The 22,379-nt window shown below is 49.8% G+C and overlaps 3 protein-coding genes across 6 annotated transcripts; 1 reads left to right on the plus strand and 2 right to left on the minus strand.

The window, feature by feature from the left end:
* Positions 1 to 4,427: 4,427 nt before the first annotated feature.
* LOC101771846 (UDP-glycosyltransferase 87A2) lies at positions 4,428 to 10,934 on the plus strand. 2 transcript variants are annotated; one of them, XM_022825067.1, is made up of 3 exons: positions 4,428 to 5,008; positions 5,095 to 5,933; positions 10,638 to 10,934. In XM_022825067.1, exons 1-3 carry the CDS (start codon positions 4,768 to 4,770, stop codon positions 10,668 to 10,670), a joined length of 1,113 nt encoding a protein of 370 aa, XP_022680802.1. In that variant the 5' UTR covers positions 4,428 to 4,767; the 3' UTR covers positions 10,671 to 10,934. The 2 variants fall into 2 exon arrangements, with proteins under 2 accessions (XP_022680802.1, XP_004961649.1); XM_004961592.2 differs by lacking the exons at positions 4,428 to 5,008; positions 5,095 to 5,933 and adding an exon at positions 9,141 to 9,712 and having other exon boundaries at positions 9,799 to 10,934.
* A 467-nt stretch (positions 10,935 to 11,401) lies between these two features.
* Positions 11,402 to 14,379, minus strand: LOC101772257 (cyclin-B1-5). Its single transcript, XM_004961593.2, has 9 exons — positions 14,150 to 14,379; positions 13,429 to 13,525; positions 13,259 to 13,346; positions 12,935 to 13,168; positions 12,719 to 12,838; positions 12,376 to 12,624; positions 12,142 to 12,303; positions 11,864 to 12,042; positions 11,402 to 11,754 (listed from the first exon to the last, which is right to left on the minus strand). Exons 1-9 carry the CDS (start codon positions 14,199 to 14,201, stop codon positions 11,616 to 11,618), a joined length of 1,320 nt encoding a protein of 439 aa, XP_004961650.1. The 5' UTR covers positions 14,202 to 14,379; the 3' UTR covers positions 11,402 to 11,615.
* Positions 14,380 to 16,856: 2,477 nt separating this feature from the next.
* Positions 16,857 to 18,794, minus strand: LOC101772657. 3 transcript variants are annotated; one of them, XM_004961595.2, is made up of 2 exons: positions 18,098 to 18,787; positions 16,857 to 17,209 (listed from the first exon to the last, which is right to left on the minus strand). In XM_004961595.2, the coding sequence occupies exons 1-2, from the start codon at positions 18,624 to 18,626 to the stop codon at positions 17,100 to 17,102; spliced, it is 639 nt and encodes a 212-aa protein (XP_004961652.1). In that variant the 5' UTR covers positions 18,627 to 18,787; the 3' UTR covers positions 16,857 to 17,099. The 3 variants fall into 3 exon arrangements, with proteins under 3 accessions (XP_004961652.1, XP_004961653.1, XP_022680702.1); XM_004961596.2 differs by having other exon boundaries at positions 18,142 to 18,759; XM_022824967.1 differs by lacking the exon at positions 16,857 to 17,209 and adding an exon at positions 17,216 to 18,013 and having other exon boundaries at positions 18,098 to 18,794.
* Between the last annotated feature and the right edge of the window lie 3,585 nt (positions 18,795 to 22,379).

Genomic DNA, 22,379 nt, shown 5'->3' on the forward strand with positions numbered 1-22,379 from the left:
GGATTGCTGTATTTTCTATTGGGCGCTCCAGATCCATGTGAATTTGCTACACGTAATAATTTATTGTCAACATAATATCAATATTTTCAAAAATTGCATTGTGTGCAGTAAAGATCAATTTTCACTCTCTTTCAGAAAATACCTGACAGAGTTTTGAGTCGTTGAGTGTGCTATGTCAAAATGTGCTATTATTGATAATGATCATTCAGGTATGTCGTTTCAACTAGAATGACAAAGAAATGTCTCCTGCTCCTTTGGAGTTTGAATCTACTAAATGACCATGTTCAAGGGCTCTGCAGTTTCATGGACTGGAGTGCTGCTATCTGCTAATACTGTAATACCACGCTCATGCTACCATTTTGTTGCAATCTACGCATGTATATCTTTAAATTTTAGAATGAGAACGAATGGACTGTCTTTTTCCATAGACCAAACAAATGGACTCTGCCTGTGCATCTCTGTTCCTCTTTCCAAAAGAACGATGTTCATAGAGTCCAGTAAGTCCATCGTGAACACAGCTGTGGAAAGCCGCGTCTCATGAAAGCAACAGATAAGAAAAGCTTTCGAGTGTTATCCATGGCGCATGACACAACAAACTCATCTCCGCTATTTACCGCAATTCTGTCACCCACTTTTCTGAGCAAGTAGAGAGAAAATAAAGTCCAATAGCCCAAACAAACTCATCTCCGCTATTTACCGCAATCCAATAATGTCCCACTCACACACCCTCTTCACTATGGTTGTGTTTAGTTGCTTGGATCCAAGTCATCCAACCAATCAATTCTGGATGGTTACTTGCAATGGTTCAATTTAGCGTTAAGCTGGACAATCATGACGGAAGCACACTTCCGTATTCTTGACATACTCCCTCCGCTTTTAAATATATAACCTTTGACATAATTAGTAACATACATTTAGGTCCCAATGCAAATAGCCTAAAAAAAGAAACATTTAGTACTAAGCACATATCCCTCAAAACAAACAACATATATGGGAGGAAATCAAACAATAAAACAGCAAGCAAACAAACCTGCAGGAAATCAACTTCCAGCTCATACAAAATTTGCCAAAAAAAAAACACTAGCACTAACATAACATGTTTCACCAGAAAGAGTGCTATATTTTCTGCAAAACTGATATTCTGCAACTACTTTGAGAGTAAACGCAACAAACAACAGCAATAAGAGCTTGAGGACGTCAGGACAGTGAGCAAATAATGCACGAACTCTCGATATGTTAAGTAGACTATTGGATTTTTTTAAAAAAAATAAGAAAAAGGTAGACTATTGCAGAGGGGCGTCTAGCTGAAGTTTACAATGCTTTCGGCTCGTCAGCGTCCCAAGCATTTCGCCACAACCGCCCCTCCTGCCGTCTGCGTCAGTCATGCACTCGCGCCAACATCTTCTGCTTCTCAGACACGAGTACACGACCCAAGTGAAACTACACTTGGCTTGATCTTCCACTAATATAATAGCCCAATTCCCAATTCATTCAACTTTTCTAATGTTTTCGAATATGGAGCTTCAACAACCTCCCCCAAGTCAAGTCATGCTGCCTCCGAAAGAGATCGCATAGGACTATAGGAGGCATGCAGAGCACGAGAGCACTGAGAGAAAAGAGGAGGAAAATTTTTTAAAAGCTTAGAGAACTAGCTAGAGAGCATTTAGCATGCGTCACACGCAAGTCGAGTCCAGCAAATCAGGCCTGATTTCACTGGCGATTCGCCGCTGACGACGCCGGCCGGCCTGCCGCCGCTCTGCTGCTTGCAGATAGTTTTTTTTTTTTTTTTTTTTTGGAGGGGGGCTTGCAGATGGATAGGCACGCACAAGAGGGGGAGTGCCTGGTGACTAGCCCTCTGATTCGGATTTTAGGTGGGGAGAATGATGCGCATCAGGGCAGCTTCAGTTGGCAACCTTTTGGGGCCATATGTTACTGCTGCTTTTCTTTTAGTAGTGCAGGGCATGAAAATGTGGCAGCGTATTTAAATGACAGATCGTGCTGGAGTTGCGTCATCAGTGCAACCAACGATGCTTTCTTATGTTTCTTACCTCCGTCAGTGAATTCAGGTAAGATTTTTCTGGATTTTTACAGTCTCCACTCTCCAAAGTGCGTTGTTTTTCTCTCGAATACGCAGGAGTTCTGCGCATTTTTTATTAAGCAGAAGAGAGCTTATGTTACCAGCATAGGTTACAACGCGGGGCATAGGGTGCACACGTCTGAGAAATTGGAGCTTCGAAAATAAGCTGTTACAAGAAAACCAGAAGACAACCTAAGCACGAAAGAGCATAAGCAGCTATAAAGATTACTCGCGTATCAGACTAGCAAGGCGAGAAGCACCCCAACCACTTGATTAGCCGTCCTGCTTTCACCTCTAAACAACCTTCTGTTTCTCTCTTTCCATATATGCCATGTTGTGAGCGTGAATAAGGAATCAAACCCTTTTTTCTTAGTCTGCTGCTGCCGACAACGCAGGTAGCACCACCATTCTGCAGATGCATGGCTCCTTGGAAAGGAGCAGAAACAGCGCCAGGAGTTGAGCATTCCTCACCAGATTTCTTTCGCAAAGTAACAATTGACCAGTATGTGGTCAGCTATCTCCCTCTCCGGGTCGCAAAACCAACATTCATCCGTTGCATCAAGGCCATGGCGGCGACACCTGCCCGCCGTCTGTAACCACCGCCGTGACGCCAGCCAAATGAAGAATTTTACCTTTGGAGGAGCCCATGATTTACATATACGTCTCGCTCCCTGAAACCAGGCACTTCCCTGATGCAAGACCTCATATGCGGAAATTATAATATGGTTCTTGTTATTTGCAGCATATTCGATCTAAGAACAAAAGTTGATTTCTCAGACTTCTTTTATGAGAAGGTGTGCAGGAACTTTATTGATATTGACTTGAGCAAAATTTGGCTAAAGAGTGGCTTCGCAAGTATTTCAGGAAATATGAAGAGGTTATTAGACAAAATGATACAAATGTAGTATCACAAACTGGTGCGTCCAGGAGCATGGTGAACTGTTCTCCAGTGCTAGTTCTTGGAAAAAGAAGACTAGAACAATAATTTACTGAATATAGGCATCAGAGGAGAGGGACTTGGATTGAAAAATCAGAACTTATGCATATCTAGATGAACCACCAGTGACAATAGATGAAAATTTTGAAATTCTGACTTGGTGAAACACAAACTCCAACAAGTACCCTGTGCTGTCAACGATGGCACGCGATTTGTTAGCAATTCCACTTAGCACCATTTCTTCTAAATCAGCATTCAGCTTGAGTGGTCGGATTCTTAGTGACAATCGAAGCTCAATGACGCCAGAAACTCTTGAAGCTTTGGTCTTAACCAAGTACCCTACCAATGAAGTATCCCACCAATGAAGGTAATTTTTACTAACTGAGGTGCTGAGCTGCATCCAGATTATTTTTTCTTTTGAACATGTTAGTATACTTAGTTAGCGGTCTGCTATTGTTTTCTATTTCACAAATAATCCAACATGAAACTATCATACAACATATTGTGTTCCATACTGAATCTTTTCCTTCTACTTTTTCAGATTGCTGTCGAAGAAATTTGACCTCTATCTCTACAAATGTTCCAACAGAAAAATTGGGGAACTTGGATTACGAATATTTTTGTTTATGTACACTAGCACTGAATTTAATTTGGATGTTTACTTATGTGTATGTCATGTTGTACTGTCATGTGTATTCCAAGCATGTTAACCTGATGGGATCATCTTTGTGCATGTTTGTGCATGCGTTGTTTGTTTCCAGCACCGTTGTTTTGCCATGCCATACTGTTTTTTGAAACGTACATGCCGTACTGTCATCATGACAAATTCAGTCCAGTGGCTCCTCTATTTGTGTATGACGGTGGGGCACGGGGATGTTTCTAACGAGTGGCTCAGGCAGCTGCAACCCATTTCACCGCACACGGTGAGGCGGAGCAGGATGTGTAGATAAGTAAAAGTATATGGGGCGGGGTGGGTCAACAGAACAGCCCAATTAATTATGGGTAGGGGCGGGTGTGGGGCGGGTAAAACCCCCCCTAGCAGGCCTGATAGCGCGCATGACGTCCGGTTTGATGATCTGCCACGCCGTCTGATACAAAGCGGCCGTGAACCCATCCGGGCGGGCGCCTTGTCTGGCTGTAGTTCACGAATGACACCCCCGACTTCTTCTTCCGTGAAAGGCAGCTCCAGCTCCAAATTAGCCAGATGCAGAGTTGCTGTACGAGCGTGCTCAGTTCCCAACAGGTTCTCAAAGTACACATAGATCAGTTCTGATTGTTCTTCCTGTGAGTAGACCGTGGTATCTGCCTCCTCATCATACAAGCTGACAATGTAGTTCTCGGAGTTATCGAGGCAGCGACACCCTCTATAATATTGCATCCCAAATGGCGGATCTCCTCACGATTCCCCGGGCCCCCAACCCATTCCTGCGTAGACCGTAGGGGATCGATCGCTTCTTTGTCCGTGCATCGCGAGCCCAAAGCTAGCTAGCCACGACAAGGAACGATGGGCTCCACGGTGGCGCCGCCGTGCCACATCGTGGCCGTGCCGTACCCTGGCCGCGGCCACGTGAACGCGATGCTGAACCTGTGCCGCCTCCTGGCCGCCCGCGACGGCGTGTCCGCCACCGTCGTCGTCACCGAGGAGTGACTCGGCCTGCTCGGAGCCCCGGCGGCGCTGCCGGACCTGGGCCCCCGCGTCCGCTTCGAGGCTATCCCCAACGTGATCCCCTCGGAGCACGGCCGCGCCAACGACATGCTCGGCTTCGTGGAGGCCGTGTACACCAAGATGGCGGCGCCGTTCGAGCGCCTCCTGGACCGGCTCGCCCCCCCGCAGGCCATCGTGGCCGACGTGTTCGTGCCGTGGACCGTGGCCGTCGGAGCGCGGCGGGGCGTGCCGGTCTGCGCCATGTGCCCGCTCAGCGCCACCATGTTCGCCGTGCAGTACAACTTCCACCGGCTGCCACCCGCCGTGGCCGCCGGCTACGCGTCTCCGGGTACTGAGCTGTTCTGCAACTTGTACTAACACTGTTCTTCTCAGCTCTTTAACATCTCTGCACATTGATGTTGCGGTCTTGTGCAGACGGCACTGATCCTTGCTTGATTGAAGACTACATCCCTGGCACGAAATCCATAAGGTTCACTGATCTTGCGCCCACGCACACCAATGCCGGGTTGCTGGATAAAGTCCTTGAAGCCTACTTCTCTGTAAAGAAAGCACAATGCGTCATCCTAACCTCGTTCCAAGAGCTCGAGAGCGACGCCATTGGCGCTCTAAGGCGAGAGCTTCCTTGCCCGGTGTACGCGGCTGGCCCTTGCATCCCCTTCATGGCGCTGCAAGAGGGCATTTCCAATCCCGACGGTGACGGCTACATGGCGTGGCTGGACGCGCAGCCCGCGGGGTCGGTGCTGTACGTCTCGCTCGGCAGCTTCCTCTCGGTGTCCGCCGCCCAGTTCGACGAGATCGCCGCCGGCCTGGCCGAGAGCAAGGCCAGGTTCCTGTGGGTGCTCCGCGACGCCGACGCGCGCTCCCGTGTGACCGGCGCCGCCGCCGGCATCGCCGTGCCCTGGACCGACCAGCTGAGGGTGCTGTGCCATCCCTCGGTCGGGGGGTTCTTCACGCACTCCGGCATGAACTCGACGCTCGAGGCGGTGTACGCCGGCGTGCCCATGCTGACACTGCCCATCGCGTTCGACCAGCCGACCAACAGCCGGCTCATCGCCGAGGTGTGGAAGACCGGGCTTGGCCTCAAGGAGATGGCACGGGGCGACGGCGTCATCGGGAGAGAGGAGATCGCGGCGGCCGTGGAGAGGCTGATGCGTCCTGACTCGGCGGAGGCCGCGGACATGAGGATGAGAGCCGCGCTGCTGAAGGACGCGGCTCGTGCTGCGGCTGAAGAGGGCGGATCCTCTTGGAAAGACATCACATCTTTCACGTTGAGGTCTGAGGATATCACTCGGCGTCACTACTGCAGTAGAAAGACACAATTTACTGATGCAATTGAAGTGCTGCTATTGACTTTCAGTTGAGTCAGTGAGATCTCTGAATGTGCAGAATATTCAGTTAGGCAAGAATAAACACGCTGCTTCATGCAGTTGATAGCAGCTCTTTGTAAGAGTTCAAAGCACTAGACTAGCATGTATAAAATTCAAGTTGTGCTTTGTTAAATCAATCCGGTCAATTACAAAGTTGAAAGTTAAGAAGATACTGTCACAAGCATTTTACGGAACCAATCAGAAAATGTGAAACTGGAGTACTGTAGTGAGTGTCAGTGTTAGCAAAATGCTCGGTGCAGCAATAATAAACAAGCGTGAAACTTTCAATCACAGAAAGTCTGAAATTTCAGGAGATAAAAGTCAGAATGATTTTGTGCTTCTTTCCATCAACAACATAAAGTGTGATCTCTGAATGTCAGAAAATGTGAAACTGGAGTACTGTAGTGAGTGCCAGTGTGATCTCCAAATGTTAGCAAAATGCTCAGTGCAGCAAGAATAAACAAGCGCGAAACTTTCAGTCAATCACAGAAAGTCTGAAATTTCAGGAGATAAAAGTCAGAATGATTTTGTGCTGCTTTCCGTCAGAAAGGGTGAAAATTCAGAACCATTCTGTTGACATTTTCGAATCATCTTGTTGTTGCAGGTGAAATGGCAGAAAATGAGATGAACATGTAAGAGAATACTATCAATTCAATTCATGTAATTATGAATAGTTGTTACAACAGTGTATATCAAAGTAGTAGCAATAGTGACCAGCACTGTATAATACTCTAGTTGAGGCTGTCGAGAGTAACAAAGCGATCCAATCCCTCCAACGCTGTCCAAAACCCCAAGCTTCAGTACTTCTAGTAGGAAAGTCCAGGCCACGGTGTCAAATGCCGTCCAGTTTCAGGAGCATCTTGGGTATCTTCCTCTTCTTCAGCAAAACCGCCGCCCTCTGGACATACTTGAAACTGTCTAATATGTATCTCCCCTTCATAAACGCCGTTTGATTGCCGGCAATCATGTCGCCCAGGCGCACCGCAAGACGTTTAGACAACATCTTGGAGACGAGCTTGGGGAAACTGTGTATGAGACTGATCGGCCGGTAGTCCTTTAGCTTCTTTGGGTCCAACATCTTCGGAATCAAGACGAGGAGTGCACCATTCACACACCTGAGGCTGAGTTGCCGTCGATCCACCGTGTAGAAAGCGTTGATAGCGCGCATGACGTCCGGTTTGATTATCTGCCACGCCGTCTGATAGAAAGCGGCCGTGAACCCATCCGGCCCGGGCGCCTTGTATGGCTGTAGTTCACGAATGACACCCCCAGACTTCTTCTTCAGTGAAAGGCAGCTCCAGCTCCAAATTAGCCAGATGCAGAGTTGCTGTACGAGCGTGCTCAGTTCCCAACAGGTTCTCAAAGTACACATAGATCAGTTCTGATTGTTCTTCCTGTGAGTAGACCGTTGTATGTGCCTCCTCATCATACAAGCTGACAATGTAGTTCTTGCGCTGTCTGTAACTGGCGTGCAGGTTGAAGAACTTGGTGCATGCATCGCCCTCCTGTAGCTGGAGGATCCGTGAGCGCCCGGAACGTTCCAGAGACGCCGGGCTCAAGCACAGAACCTTGAGCTGTTTGCGAAATTTCGTTTCTTCCTCAGATAGCGCCCTTCTTTCCTGTGCACAGTCAAACCGCAAGATGAGTTCCCTGGCGAGGATGAGCTGTAGTCTGACGTTGCCAACTTTCTTGTCCGCCCAACTCTGCAGTTCGCGGGCAACATTCCTGAGCATGCTGTCCAGGCGACGGAATGGGTCCGCCGTGTCGTCGGTGCAGTGCCATCCTCGCGAAACTGCCTCGAGATAGCCTTCCGGTTTGGGCCAGAAAGCTTCAAACCGAAACCTTGGCTTAGGCAGATGAAAGTCCCGGAGTTGGAGCTCATCCACGACCCTTCGAAATCTCGCTATGTTCCTCCGGTTGACTCTGCCGTTGATTTTATCTGCTGAGTCGAGGATCAGATTGAAATCTCCTGCGACAATCCACGGCCCATCGCATTCGTCCCGAATTGCCCGCAGCTCCTCTAGGAAGAGAACCTTCTCAGCGTCCGCTTGCCGTTCCATAGACAGACGTGAGCCACCAACCATCAGCGCCTACCTCTGCATCAACATCTGACGCCGCTGCCGTTGTTACCTTAACCGTCACAGTGAACGCACCGACATGGTGGTCCGATAGAGTGGCCACATCGCAGCGACAAAGCAATCAAGACACCTCCACGGGTGCCAGACGCAGGCAAATAAGCAAAATCTCGGAAATTTGAACCGAGCATCATATGGTCAAGATTACATTGGGTGATACAACTTCTAACTTGGTTTCTTGCAGACATCCTATGGCGACACGGGCATCATCAACCAGAATGCGCACAGCGTCTCGATGAGGATTTCCGCTATCACTTTTGCAATAAGTAATTCTTTTTTTTTTGAACGAATGGGCACAAGACAGTGCCAATTTCATTGATAGAGTAGAGGATGCAATAAGTAATTCGTGTACAATGTCTAACTTATTCAGTATAAAAAAGCCCATAGATAGGCGATGCAACGATTACATGAGCACTGAAGAGAGATCCACTTGCTAGGTTTCACAGACGCGGCGCTATCCTATCCTATCCGGCTATACGCGTGGAGCGGCGGCCGGCGGTACACTATGCTCGCCTCGCCGCCGGTCACCACCGTCGTCGTCGTCGTCCATAATAAATCATCGTTTCGGTCCAGAAATCGTCTCTAGGGCTAGTCCGATAAGAAATAGCCCTCCGAACTTTTTTTTTTGTCTCAGGAGAATTGATGGCTGCTTAAGGTCATCGGATCTAACGGGCCAAACTTGAGCTAATCTTGGGCCTTGTTTTAGAAAGGGCCCATCTCTTCCCTGTGCACGCGTTCCTTGTTCTTGGAATCTTGTGTTGTTGAACAGAACCCCAAATGTTCCGTAGTTTCTTTTCCGAACTCCAAAAGGTCCGACCTCACAAAAGAAATGGCGGGTGTCAGAAATGGCGTGCCGTCGAGCATCGCCGGAGTTTATCGAGGCAGCGACACCATCAGCACCCCTCTATAATACTGCATCCCAAATGGCGGATCTCCTCACGATTCCCCGGGCCCCCAATCCATTCCTGCGTAGACCGTAGGGGATCGATCGCTTCTTTGTCCGAGCGTCGCGAGCCCAAAGCTAGCCACGACAAGGAACGATGGGCTCCATGGCGCCGCCGCCGTGCCACATCGTGGCCGTGCCGTACCCTGGCCGCGGCCACGTGAACGCGATGCTGAACCTGTGCCGCCTCCTGGCCGCCCGCGACGGCGTGTCCGCCACCGTCGTCGTCACCGAGGAGTGGCTCGGCCTGCTCGGAGCCCCGGCGGCGCTGCCGGAGCTAGGCCCCCGCGTCCGCTTCGAGGCCATCCCCAACGTGATCCCCTCGGAGCACGGCCGCGCCAACGACATGCTCGGCTTCCTGGAGGCCGTGTACACCAAGATGGCGGCGCCGTTCGAGCGCCTCCTGGACCGGCTCGCCGCCCCGCAGGCCATCGTGGCCGACGTGTTCGTGCCGTGGACCGTGGCCGTCGGCGCGCGGCGGGGCGTGCCGGTCTGCGCCATGTGCCCGCTCAGTGCCACCATGTTCGCCGTGCAGTACAACTTCCACCGGCTGCCACCCGCCGTGGCCGCCGGCTACGCGTCTCCGGGTACTGAGCTGCTCTGCAACTTGTACTAACACTGTTCTTCTCGGCTCTTTAACATCTCTGCACATTCATGTTGCGGTCTTGTGCAGACGGCACTGATCCTTGCTTGATTGAAGACTACATCCCTGGCACGAAATCCATAAGGTTCACTGATCTTGCGCCCACGCACACCAATGCCGGGTTGCTGGATAAAGTCCTTGAAGCCTACTTCTCTGTAAAGAAAGCACAATGCGTCATCCTAACCTCGTTCCAAGAGCTCGAGAGCGACGCCATTGGCGCTCTAAGGCGAGAGCTTCCTTGCCCGGTGTACGCGGCTGGCCCTTGCATCCCCTTCATGGCGCTGCAAGAGGGCATTTCCAATCCCGACGGTGACGGCTACATGGCGTGGCTGGACGCGCAGCCCGCGGGGTCGGTGCTGTACGTCTCGCTCGGCAGCTTCCTCTCGGTGTCCGCCGCCCAGTTCGACGAGATCGCCGCCGGCCTGGCCGAGAGCAAGGCCAGGTTCCTGTGGGTGCTCCGCGACGCCGACGCGCGCTCCCGTGTGACCGGCGCCGCCGCCGGCATCGCCGTGCCCTGGACCGACCAGCTGAGGGTGCTGTGCCATCCCTCGGTCGGGGGGTTCTTCACGCACTCCGGCATGAACTCGACGCTCGAGGCGGTGTACGCCGGCGTGCCCATGCTGACACTGCCCATCGCGTTCGACCAGCCGACCAACAGCCGGCTCGTCGCCGAGGTGTGGAAGACCGGGCTCGGCCTCAAGGAGATGGCACGGGGCGACGGAGTCATCGGGAGAGAGGAGATCGCGGCGGCCGTGGAGAGGCTGATGCGTCCTGACTCGGCGGAGGCCGCGGACATGAGGATGAGAGCCGCGCTGCTGAAGGACGCGGCTCGTGCTGCGGCTGAAGAGGGCGGATCCTCTTGGAAAGACATCACATCTTTCATAAATTTCGTTTCACGTTGAGGTCTGAGGATATCACTCGGCGTCACTTCTGCAGTAGGAAGACTCAATTTACTGATGCAATTGAAGTGCTGGTATTGACTTTCAGTTGAGTCAGTGAGATCTCTGAATGTGCAGAATATTCAGTTAGGCAAGAATAAACACGCTGCTTCATGCAGTTGATAGCAGCTCTTTGTAAGAGTACAAAGCACTAGAGTAGCATTTCTAAAATTCAAGTTGTGCTTTGTTAAATCAATCCGGTCAATTACAAAGTTGAAAGTTAAGAAGATTCACAAGCATTTTGCGGAACCAATCAGAAAATGTGAAACTGGAGTACCGTAGTGAGAGTCAGTGTTAGCAAAATGCTCGGCTCAGCAATAATAAACAAGCGTGAAACCTTCAATCACAGAAAGTCTGAAATTTCAGGAGATAAAAGTCAGAATGATCTTGTGCTGCTTTCCATCAATAACATAAAGTGTGATCTCTGAATGTCAGAAAATGTGAAACTGGAGTACTGTAGTGAGTGCCAGTGTGATCTCCAAATGTTAGCAAAATGCTCAGTGCAGCAAAATAAACAAGCGTGAAACTTTCAGTCAATCACGGAAAGTCTGAAATTTGAGGAGATAAAAGTCGGAATGATTTTGTGCTGCTTTCCGTCAGAAAGGGTGAAAATTCAGAACCATTCTGTTGACATTTTCGACTCATCTTGTTGTTGCAGGTGAAATGGCAGAAAATGAGATGAACATGTAAGAGAATACTATCAATTCAATTCATGTAATTATGAATAGTTGTTACAACAGTGTATATCAAAGTAGTAGCAATAGTGACCAGCAGTGTATAATACTCCTGAGAAACGAGTTAAAGAATAACATTCTCAAACTTTCTTGATTCAAAGCCAACTCAAACGAATCCTAGATGTCAGAACAGCCTTCCATTGTCTACTCTCATAGAACCAACACAGTAAAGGCCTTAGACAAGGCCCGGACCAGCTGCAGGCGGATGGAGAGCTACACACCCAAATTGCTCCGATGCGTACTTCTGGTAGATGGTCTTCAGCTTCCCTTCAGGAGCAGCTGCATGGGAGCTGACCAGCATCTTTGCGCCTTCCCTGAAGATCATCACACAACCAAGTATTAGCTCACACGTTCCACACCACTCAAACTCTTCACAGACAACAAACAATCAAGCTCACAACTTCAGACAGGAGAGACACTCACATAAGCTGCTGCTCATGGAGTCCAGTGTGGTGCTTCAGGGTGTCTGTCCAGAGAGGACTCTTTTTCAACGTGCAACGAGCAGCGTACACTGCGAAAGCAGCGATCACTGAAGGACGGATTGTCACCATGTGGTAATCCATCAGCGCGAGCTCTCCAAAGAAGAGAATCATATGCTCGAGCTGCATCCACACGAACAGAAAAGAAATTTCAGCACCAAACAATTGTTTGAAATCTGATCTGAAACTACTGGAGGAAAACCTGAGCAATTCAATCTTTACCTGCTTATCACCTCTTCCCGCAGCCTTCGCGAACCGCACCAGGAAGTGGTATGTGGTGGGAAGAGTGAGGTTCCACTCCAGTGTGTTCAGAATAGCCTTCTCCATGACAAGAATCTGCTGCTGACTGAACGCATCATCTGATATGCTGATGAAATCGTTGACCTGCACAACACAAGAGTTCAGCTTCCAAGCATCCAGAATAAAGAGTAGAAACTAACAGAGCTTTGGCCTTACCGATGGTGCCCAAATCTCTTCATATTTGCAGGCGATCAGCATTGCCGCAATGCCGACGAGCTGGAGCTCCCTCTTCAGCACGGGCTGCAGCGACAGGTAACGGTCCACGATGTACATGGTCAGATACAGCGTTTCAGGCATGAGCTCAAATTTACCGTGGACCTCAGCCATCCAGTCCGTGAGGATGGCGCGCATTTTGGGGTTGACCTCGGGCTGATGGCCCATGTAATCACTGGGGCGGCTCTCATGCTGCAACCACAAACATGGTGTATGGTGATCACACGTTCATTGATTCAGAACAAGCTCACTCGAACAGAATTGCTAAAGATTATGTAGCAGGTACCTCAGTGGCCTTGTAGAACTTGTAGATGTCCTCCACATAGTCCACCATAGCAAGCTGGTTGTTGCCATCCAGCTTGTCAATATCTTCAATGAGCTTTTTCTGCTTAATGCCACACGCCATCTGACATTGACCATAAGAAACCAAAGGTTTACGATGCTGAACCGATCAGAAACGACGAAAGAGGGCAAGTGTTGGATGTTACGATGTATCGCTCACCTTAGAACGCGCAGTGAGGACGGTTGTAAGCGTGCACACGACCTTCTTCCTCGAAATCTTTTGCGCAGAGCTGCTGCTGCCGGCGACAACCTCTGACGGCTTGTTGTTCTCGTTGGAGCTGGTGGCGTTCTTTGGGGCCTGCTCAGGGCGCGGGACGGGCTTCGCAGGAGCCTTCCTGGCTGGCTTCGGGACAGCGCGCGCCGCTACAGGCTTGGCCGGAGGAGCTACGGCATTCTGCAAGACCACCAACCGGAATCAAATAAAATGCTTCAGAGTCAAGAAATCTGCAGAGTCAAATACAGTACTATTGGCTCATCCGCGTACCTGTTTCGCCAAAGCGGCGTTCTTTAAGAGCTGGGCGCCAAAGCTCCTGGTGATGGGGCGATTGATCCCCTCCGGCAGCTGGATCTTTCTGTAACCGTGACAAGTTTCAGAGGACAATATTAAACAAAGAAAACGAGCGCAGAAGGCCGTGACGATTTCTAGTTTCTCACCCGTCGTGGACATCGGTCACGACGTTGCCGATGTCACCGAGGGCCCGGCGGCGGCCGGCGGCGGCGACCTTCTGCTTCCCCGCCAGGACTGCGGCACCTGACCATTGTAGATGAGGGGTGAGAACTCGATTTCCATTGGCACGGGATGAAATTCGTGTGAACTCGAAGCAAAGCTTCCCCGAAACGTCGAGAAAGAACAAAAAAAAATCGATCTTTTGAAAGTTTAACTTCGTTCGACATGCAAATCAGGAGCAGGCAGATCAAGAAACCGAATCAAAGAGGCTGGACTGCATCGGAACGAAACATTGATGCGTGAATCGAATATGGAAACTAGCAAAGACTGATATAATTCTTATCAAACAAGCTGGACTACATCGAAATCAAATCTTGATGCATGAATCGAAACCAAACGTCCCCTGAAGAAAAAGAATGCGTTCTTGGTGGAGGATCCAAAGGAAGCAAGCGAGCAGCAGATTCAAGAACTCGGACTAAGCTATGCAAGCTACTTCAAAACTCAACCTTTCCCAAGAATCGAGCATAGAACAGATCGGTATGAGCTCGAACCCAAGCAATTCGATTCGCATCAGACCCAAAATATCGCTCCCAGAAGGCACGCGTGAATCCCCCACCCGGCCACCCCCATGAAAGACGAAACAGGCCAGAAGGAAGAACTAACAAACGATCCAAGAAACGGTGGAGATCCCAACATTCGATCGCTCACCTCTGTTCGCCGGCTGCTGAGCGGCAGCCGCGCGGTGGTTCCTCGTCGCCATCGCCGAAACGCCTCCCCGAGAACGCCGACGCGCCCGGAACGTCTGCAGCTGCGCCCCGGCGATTCCCCGGCGACCCTCCCGAGTCTCGAGCGGCGCGAGGCAAGAGGAAGCCCGCTAGGCTTCTCGGTCCTTGGATAGGAAGGATAGAGAGAGATGGGGGAGGGGAGGCTTGGGTGTGTTTGGGGGCGATGGAGAGGGCGGCGGTGGGGCTGCAGCTTTATTCGGATCGCCCGTCTCCAACGGTCGGGAGGCGATGGAGGCAGCATCGGTCCGGACAGGCCAGATCGGACGGCTGAGATCGTCGCTGTGGCAGGGTTTCGGGGGGAAAGTAGCCGTTGAGGGTTTCGTTCAAGGGAAGTTTTGGGTTTGCCGGTTACGCATGGAAAGAATTCGCCGATGCGGCTGTCTTCGACGCCGGCTTGTGACCTGGTCAATCGTGATACGGCTAGATAATAAATTTTTTACCCCTGTATGCGATCAGATAGAGGGGATTGAGGAGCGTGTGCGACGCGGTGAAAAATGGAAAAATTGCTCCACCGCTATTGCCAGCGCCGTTTTTCAAAAACAAATAAAAAATGGAAAGAGGCAAGTAAATTCTCGGAAAAAACAGCTGCTCTCTCGTACGCGACAACGATTTGTTGATGCTTATCCTGATCGAGTTCTTTTCCCATTCTATCAATCTGCCTTACTTTAAAACTTGGTTTCTACATTGTGTCTTCCACCTTTCATTTTTCTAAGTGTGTATCCTTATAACGGCTCGTGTTATGGTATTGATGGAAGAAAGGTAGTACGGGAGGAGCATGAGCTATAGAAGTGCGACCAAAGGCTATGTCGTACTGACTTTATATGTCTCATGCTGTATAAAATTGTGCTAGTCATCGTGTTATTCTATTAATATCATATCGACTTAACAAGTCTTCAGTTAGGTCCAAGCGTGACTCACGGGCCACCCGTGCCATTTTCCTGCCATACCACATAAGGCGGCAAGATCAAGCCCTAATGAAGAGGGTGTTTGGATACGAGGTGCTAAACTTTAGTAGGGTCACATCAAATGTTTGGATACTAATTAGGAGGACTAAACATGAGCTAATTATAAAACTAATTGCACAGATGGAGTCTAAGTCACGAGACGAATCTATTAAGGCTAATTAATCCATCATTAGCAAATGATTACTGTAGCACCACATTGTCAAATCATGGACTAATTAGGCTTAATAGATTCGTCTCGCGAATTAGACTCCATCTGTACAATTAGTTCTGTAATTAGATTATGTTTAATACTTCTAATTAGTATTCAAACATCCGATGTGACATGTGCTAAAGTTTAGTAATGGGTATCCAAACACCTCCGAAGTGTACTTTGTATTTCTCACCAATCTTAATTTTGCTATACAATTTGTACCTGTATCCATATAAATTGCAGTAAAAACAGTGGAAGATAAAGTTTAAAAGAGATGGATTTGCTTCTTACTAGCCTGTTAGCCCATCAAAACGTCGTGCCGTGATCTTGAACATAGTATGGCTTTTTTTGCCATGTCGTACTTTGGACTGTACCAGTAGGCACTGTCAAAAAATTGAAGCTGTGCGTTGTTCGAACGGAATGAAAAAACAAGACGTGCTGCGACATGGCGCGCGCACGGGCACGTCCCCCGGATTTTGGTCGCGCTTGGTCCGGCGCGTCGGCCACCTGCGTGTGATCCTGGAGGAGGCTGGCAAGGCGGCCGGAAGCTGACACACACACACACAAACGTGGAGGTGGCGCATGGAGCAACTTCGGGGTGTTTGGATCATGAAGTTAAAGTTTAATCCGTGTCATATCGAATATTTGAAGGCTAATTAGGATAACTAAATATGAGTTAATTATAAAACTAAAAATTACACAGATGGAGGCTAAACAGCGAGACGAATCTATTAAGCTTAATTAATTCATCATTAGCAAATGGTTACGGTAGCAGCACATTGTCAAATCATGAACTAATTAGGATTAATAGATTCGTCTCGCCGTTTAGCCTCCATCTATGTAATGAATTTTATAAATAATCTATATTTAATACTCCTAAACGTTCGATATAACATTTAGCGTGGAACCAAACGGCCCCTTCGCCGCGGCGCGTGAAGTTGCCCCCTGGTCACCAGCTACAACTACAAGCAGGCAGGCAGCAGCTAGCGGCCGTGCGCCGGGCCGTGTGCTAGAAACTTTGGACCAGGTCACTGTGCGTGGGCCGCAAGGCTCCATACCTTTTTGCCTAGTGGGCAGTGGGCTCCGTCATGCATGACTGGGCTCAGAGACTGCTGCACTCAAGCCTTACACAAAACCAGTGGCCCATGTCGTCTTTATTTCCCAGCATCGGACTCAAAACCCACAGGGGCACGGGATGCGACGGCCGAGTCGACCTCGCCGGCAGAAACGGACGCGCCGCTCCCACGAAAACCGGCCACATCTCCGGACATGATGGCCACAAGGCACCGCGCACCGTACGGCACGCTACAGCAACCACGCGCTCACTCGTCGCATCACGGATTCACGGTGGCAGCAGATCCCTTGGTCAGTTCGCTCGCTTCGCTGTGGACTGTGGTGACTCCGCAGCTCGGAAAACAAAAACGTAGGACGACGGCGGCTGACAGGCACGACCTTTTGTTGCCTGGACTCGCTCATTGAGGTTCAGGGGCATGATCCGGGTTGCTTTCTCTGAAACTTTTTTTGCATCGCTCACGCAATACGCAAAGCGAGAGGCTGCACTTCAGGCGTCACACTAGAAAGGGAGGTCGAGATTAATTATTTACAGGTGCAAGGAGCAGAGTGTTAGGTTAGCTGCGAGAAACAAAAAAAGTTTCCATGGTTGGTGGTGCCGGACTGCTGCTGGTAGCACATGCCGGTGTGTGTTTTATGCTGCCCTTTCACATCTCGTCCGATGATCGTGCTTCAGCTGCAGGCGTTGGCCGGCGGCCGGCGACGGTCGCGGCCCCACAGCGCCGTCCAGCACCCGATGCCCAGAGGCCCTCGCGCCCTGAAAGATTGGATACCACATGCCGGTTTGTTAGCTTGGTGTAAATCATGCACCAAACGCATCTGAAGCAGTAGAGCGGTAATCCGAAAGTCTGAGCACTTTTTAAGGAAAAAAACATTTTTTTAAAAACTATGGGAGTATGTTTCAAAGAGAAGCTTCTCAAGGAAAAAGCTGACATTCAGTTCTGTGTACTTCGGTCAGATTATCAACTTTGTTTCTTTCTCTGCTTTCATGGTCATGAGTTGTTCCATTTTTTGACTCCCAAAAGCTAATGTAGGTCAAAAAGGATGGAAGAACCATTTGGTCCAAAAGGCACCGGTCCTAGGAAAAATGCATGTACCGATTGCACCTTCCAGCCTATGTTTAGTTGAAAAAGAAGTGTGTTTCAGACACAGACCAAGCACCGATGACCAAAGAAATCAAAGGTGTTTGATGCTCATCTTGTACTAATAATAACATAATGATATTGGTACCATTCAGCTGCAGTAGTATAATTCAGAACTGGGGGCCACCTGATTTTTATGAGTGCTAGACTGTTCTACGTGCAAATACTGAAAAAAAAAATCCATGTGTTGCAAACAATCCTTAACATGTTTTTTTTTTGAAGGACAATCCATAGCTAGCAGTGTCAACATATGTCCATCTTCCATAACACCTTATCTTCGAAGTGTGCAACTAGTCAACTAATAGTAAACTAACCGCCTCTTAATTACAGATGTGGATATACTTTTTTTATATATAACGAAAGAGATGTTGATATGACCGAGTATGTACGGGTGCACGATTGATGATTCTGGTGAAAACCTAGGGAGGCACGAAATGCAAGTGTGATTAGTTGATTACCATGGAAGTTGAAGGCTTTCATAGTTTCATGGCAAGCAAATTTACCGTAACCGCGTGTGATCGTCGGTTTGACTTTGACAGTGACTGACCTGCTGGCTTTCCCGGCGGCGGGGGCGGCAGCTTTCGGCGGCGCGCACTGCCCTGCCCCGGGAGACATTGGCCCGCGGCCGGGCCGTGGCGCGGTCATGCTCCGGGTGAGCAGGCCCGGCACGTAGAAGTTGAGCAGCACGCCGTCCCCGCCACCCCCGCAGCTCCCCCTGCTGCCCCCGCCGCCCCGCCGCGCCCTCTGCCTCGCCGCCTGCTGCCGCTGCTGCTTCGACGCCGTCAACGACGCCGCCGCCACCGCCTCGAGCCGCCCGGGCGACGACGACCGCGCCGCGGCCCCGTCCTCCCGCGGTGCCGGCGCGCGGTCCGCGTCTGCCGCGGGCCTGGCACCGCCGGCCTCGACGAGGTCGGAGAAGGAGAGCTCGCGATCGGAGCCGCCGTCGGGGAAGCCGGCGAGGAGGCCCAGCAGCTCCTCCTCCCGCGCGGACAGCCGCCGCGTGGCGCCGCCCGCGAGCGCGCGCGCCTCCATCGACCGCGCCCTCACTTTTTTCTCGATCTCAACCGCGTGCGGACGGCAACGGGCGCGGCGCGCGCGTGCTCGCTCCTGCGAAAAAGTTTTGAGAGTGATCTCTGAACGGACGAGAGGATGGTGTGCCGCCGTTGCTTTTGTAGATGGAACAGGGAGGACGCGCGTGTACTGGGCGTCTGGGCGGGTAACTTGGGTTGGGCTGTCTTGATCCGTTGGGTTAAAGCAAAGGACATGGCCGTTCTAGAAGGACGGGAGTGGCAACCGGGTTGTGAAGATCCTTCCCCGTTTTCCCCTTTCGGAAGCTTCTTTTTGGTAAGGTTTGCTCACTTGCTGTGTGCTGATAAGCTGATCGATCGACGTGCTGTATTTCCACCGTGTGCGTACCTACACTACGCGCTAGTATGTTACTAGTACCACCTATCAGCCTAACTTTTTATGTAAACTTTATCTATGTCACTATTTCCAGCCTTTTCAGGGTACCTTTAATCTATATGAGCAGTACGTGCCAATGGTGTGCCCAGGTCCTACAAGCCATTAACACGGACATCAAATGATGGTGCTGATAAAATTATTCACAAATCAGGAGGCTGACAATTTAAAATGAGGAGACATAACGTAAAATGGGAGAGTACAATACTAGGTTATATAATAGTTCGAAAAGAACTAGCACAAAAATATCCGACTACTGAAAGTCTGAAACCTTCACCTCTGGTATGGATAGTATACGTGGGTAATATAGGTTGTATAAGGGCATCATGGTAAAAGAACATAAATGGCATCATTGTAATATTTTTTGACACTAGGACAAAGTTTAAAAGACCATTCCATTTGAAATATCACTTTTTCAATGCAATAATTACTAAATTATCATAATAAACGGCTAAATCTTATATATACCATATACCACTAAGTAGTAGTATTGTGTACCGTAAAAGAGATGAAATGGGAAGACTCACAACCCATGTTAGTTCGAACAATGTCAACAATATTATTTTTTTAAGAGTGCATAGCACGTTTTTCATTAAGAAGAAGAAAATTACAACGACACAACTTCAGGAGAAATCCCAAAGCGCAGAGATACAAAAGGCACCACCGGCGACAAACAACACAAACACGACAACATAAAAGGAAAACCACCTTACCACCACCACACTAAACATGACCAAGACGACTGATGCCTGCACGAGAGAGAGGCACCAAGAACACACGCACATCATCAATTGCCTAACAACCCGGAGCTAGCGGATGTCAAGTGAGGAGGTCATGCAAGATGATGCCTCCAAGAAGGAAGCGCCGCCAATGCTGCCATCGTCCGTCTGTCCATGGAGGAGCAGACCAAGTCTTCACCTAGCTATTCCACGTAGCATACCACCAATGCCTAGATGAGAGCCAATGTGATGGATGGCAGCGAGCAATCTACAACAATGACAATGCGGAACATCCGCAGGCACAACCAAGGAGCGATCACGGGGCGACCGTGGCGACCCAAATACGACCAACTGGCGAGGGGTGGCGCCGGCGAGAAAAGGCGACCTAGAGTCATGGCAGACGACCAGCAGCAGAAGAAGAGAAAACCCCACTCACCCCACAACAACACCCCTAACTAATGGAGCGACCAAAATAGCTGAAAACAACAACCCAAACAACTGACAACCTGCAAGATTATAGAGAGACAACGCAAACATTGCCTACAGAACTGCCACATAAACAGAACAACGCCAAGGTCACCTGAGCCGAAGTAGTAGAGCTGAGGGATATGCAAGACGACGCCTCCAGGGAGGGAACGACGTGAAAGACGTCGCCGTCGTCCGTCCATTCAGGAAAGAATGGACCAAGTTTTCACTTGGCGTGACCAAAGTGTTGTGGATGACCTCGACAGTGCCCCCAACAGAGTGACATACACCCATGGGTGTAGCCACTGCCGACACCAGACAACACCGGGCAGAGCTTTCGCTCGTGAAATCCACAACCAAGCACCGCAAACACACCTATCGAGACCTAGCAAAAGGTTCGGGAAGAGGGCAGCTTGACAAAGATGGCAGACCAACGCGTAGCCGTGAAAAGAAGAGGACATGCAGGCACAGATGGAGCCCTCCCCCCGGCCAGCAACACTTGATGACGATGATCGAGGACGACCGAAGAAACATGGGGAGGACGAAGACGCATTCTCCCAACCCTACCAGTGAAGAGGACGGCTAGTGGAGGCATGGCCCCACAAGTGTCAGTGTTTAGACCCGGCAACCTACCGAGGGGGTACCTGAGGTAGTGTTTTATGCGTGAGGCTCGCCGAGATCAGGAACTCGAAGGTGAACTCGAACACATGATTTAGACATGTTCAAGCTATTTATGTCGCGTAATACCCTACGTCTTGTGTGTTGGTTGGATTGTATTGATTGAACTTGTTTGGAGGGGGTCCCTGCCTCGCCTTATATTGCTAGGGGCAGAGTTACAAGTCGGTTGTTTACAAGAGTACTAGTCCAATTTAACTAGAGAGTCCTACTCTAATTGCTATGAGTAGTTCCCGAATCCTTTACTAGTCCTTGTCCTCCATGTAGACCACGCTGTCCTGCACCGTAGTCTCCATGTCTGACAAGTCTCGGTGTACAGTCCCATATTGTAGGATTGTTCAAACCTTCCGGTGGGCCCACATATGTATGGACGACAAGCTCCGAGTACATTTTAGTCAAATGTAGCAATCCCGAGTACTTCTATAGATGCCTTCGACTATTTTGTGGTGCTCCTTTGAGTACTCCATCGGATTGAGTCTTCAAATGGACTCGAGTACTGCAATGCGGCTAGAAGGTGCTCAAGCCTCATTTAACTTGGTCTTGAATCTTATATGGAAGTGCAATAAAAATCGCACTCCATATGGAGTAGCCCCCGAGCCTTAGGTTGACTCGAAGAATCAGACTGAGGGTCAATCCTGTAATTTCACATCTCTCTTACTTAAAAACCGAAAGAAAAAACTTTTTAGCTGATGGGCACATGGCACATAGTCCCCGAGCCGTTACACGACTAGTTTGGGTATAAGGGTCAACTACTGGTCAATGTGATCATTTGCCAACAGTAATATTATCTCTTTCAGAAAAATTTGAAATCGTCCAGCGCTAACTAAGGACTTTTAAAAAATGGAATATTTCCTGTTAATTTCGCCTCTCGGTTAACTATGCCGCAGTTATAAATAACGGAGGAATCCATCCCTTCCATTTCACCCGAGCCATTGTGCACGTTCATCTTTCGCATTGTACCTCTAGCGCCGCCACTTGCCCTTCCTGAGCTCAAGTGCCATCCTTCCCCCACTGCCTAGCCCTCCAGCTCATGCGCAAGAAAACCTTAGTGGCAATGGCACCAAAGAAAACATCCTCCAGCAAGGCGGCGAAGAGCAAGGAGTGGAAGGCTACCAAGAAGGAGAAATAAATCCAGCTGCTGGCACCGAAGTACGACAAGACGGACCAGACACCGCTGTTGAATCAGTCCTGTGCCTGGAAGAAGTCCGTGATGAAGGAGGCAGACATCCAAGCACTGGTGGATGCGGATCTTCTTCAAGAGCAGGATTTTGCCTACTGGAGGGAGGCCCATGGCAATCCGTGGCCCATGCAGAGCTTCTTCAATGAGACAGTCATCTTCGCACACTTCATCGAGCGTGGACTAGCTCTCCCTTCATCTGATTTCTTTCGGGGTCTATTGAGGTATTACAATCTGGAATTAGTCCACCTCAACCCCAATTCCATTTTGCACATTGCCATTTCCTTG

This window comes from Setaria italica, chromosome III, assembly GCF_000263155.2.
Source record: "Setaria italica strain Yugu1 chromosome III, Setaria_italica_v2.0, whole genome shotgun sequence".
In the NCBI taxonomy this organism is placed as follows: Eukaryota; Viridiplantae; Streptophyta; class Magnoliopsida; order Poales; family Poaceae; genus Setaria; species Setaria italica.

Excerpts from the sequence above, each read along its gene's own strand:
- LOC101772257 (XM_004961593.2), bottom strand. The coding sequence starts at position 14,201 with ATGGCGACGAGGAACCACCGCGCGGCTGCCGCTCAGCAGCCGGCGAAC. Across the intron at positions 13,347-13,428 it reads GTGACCGATGTCCACGACGG|AAAGATCCAGCTGCCGGAGG; the intron begins GTGAGAAACTAG and ends TCACGGTTACAG. Across the intron at positions 13,169-13,258 it reads ACGCCGCTTTGGCGAAACAG|AATGCCGTAGCTCCTCCGGC; the intron begins GTACGCGGATGA and ends GTGGTCTTGCAG.
- LOC101771846 (XM_004961592.2), top strand. The coding sequence starts at position 9,223 with ATGGGCTCCATGGCGCCGCCGCCGTGCCACATCGTGGCCGTGCCGTAC. Across the intron at positions 9,713-9,798 it reads CGCCGGCTACGCGTCTCCGG|ACGGCACTGATCCTTGCTTG; the intron begins GTACTGAGCTGC and ends GGTCTTGTGCAG.
- LOC101772657 (XM_004961595.2), bottom strand. The coding sequence starts at position 18,626 with ATGGAGGCGCGCGCGCTCGCGGGCGGCGCCACGCGGCGGCTGTCCGCG. Across the intron at positions 17,210-18,097 it reads GACGATCACACGCGGTTACG|GGCGCGAGGGCCTCTGGGCA; the intron begins GTAAATTTGCTT and ends CCAATCTTTCAG.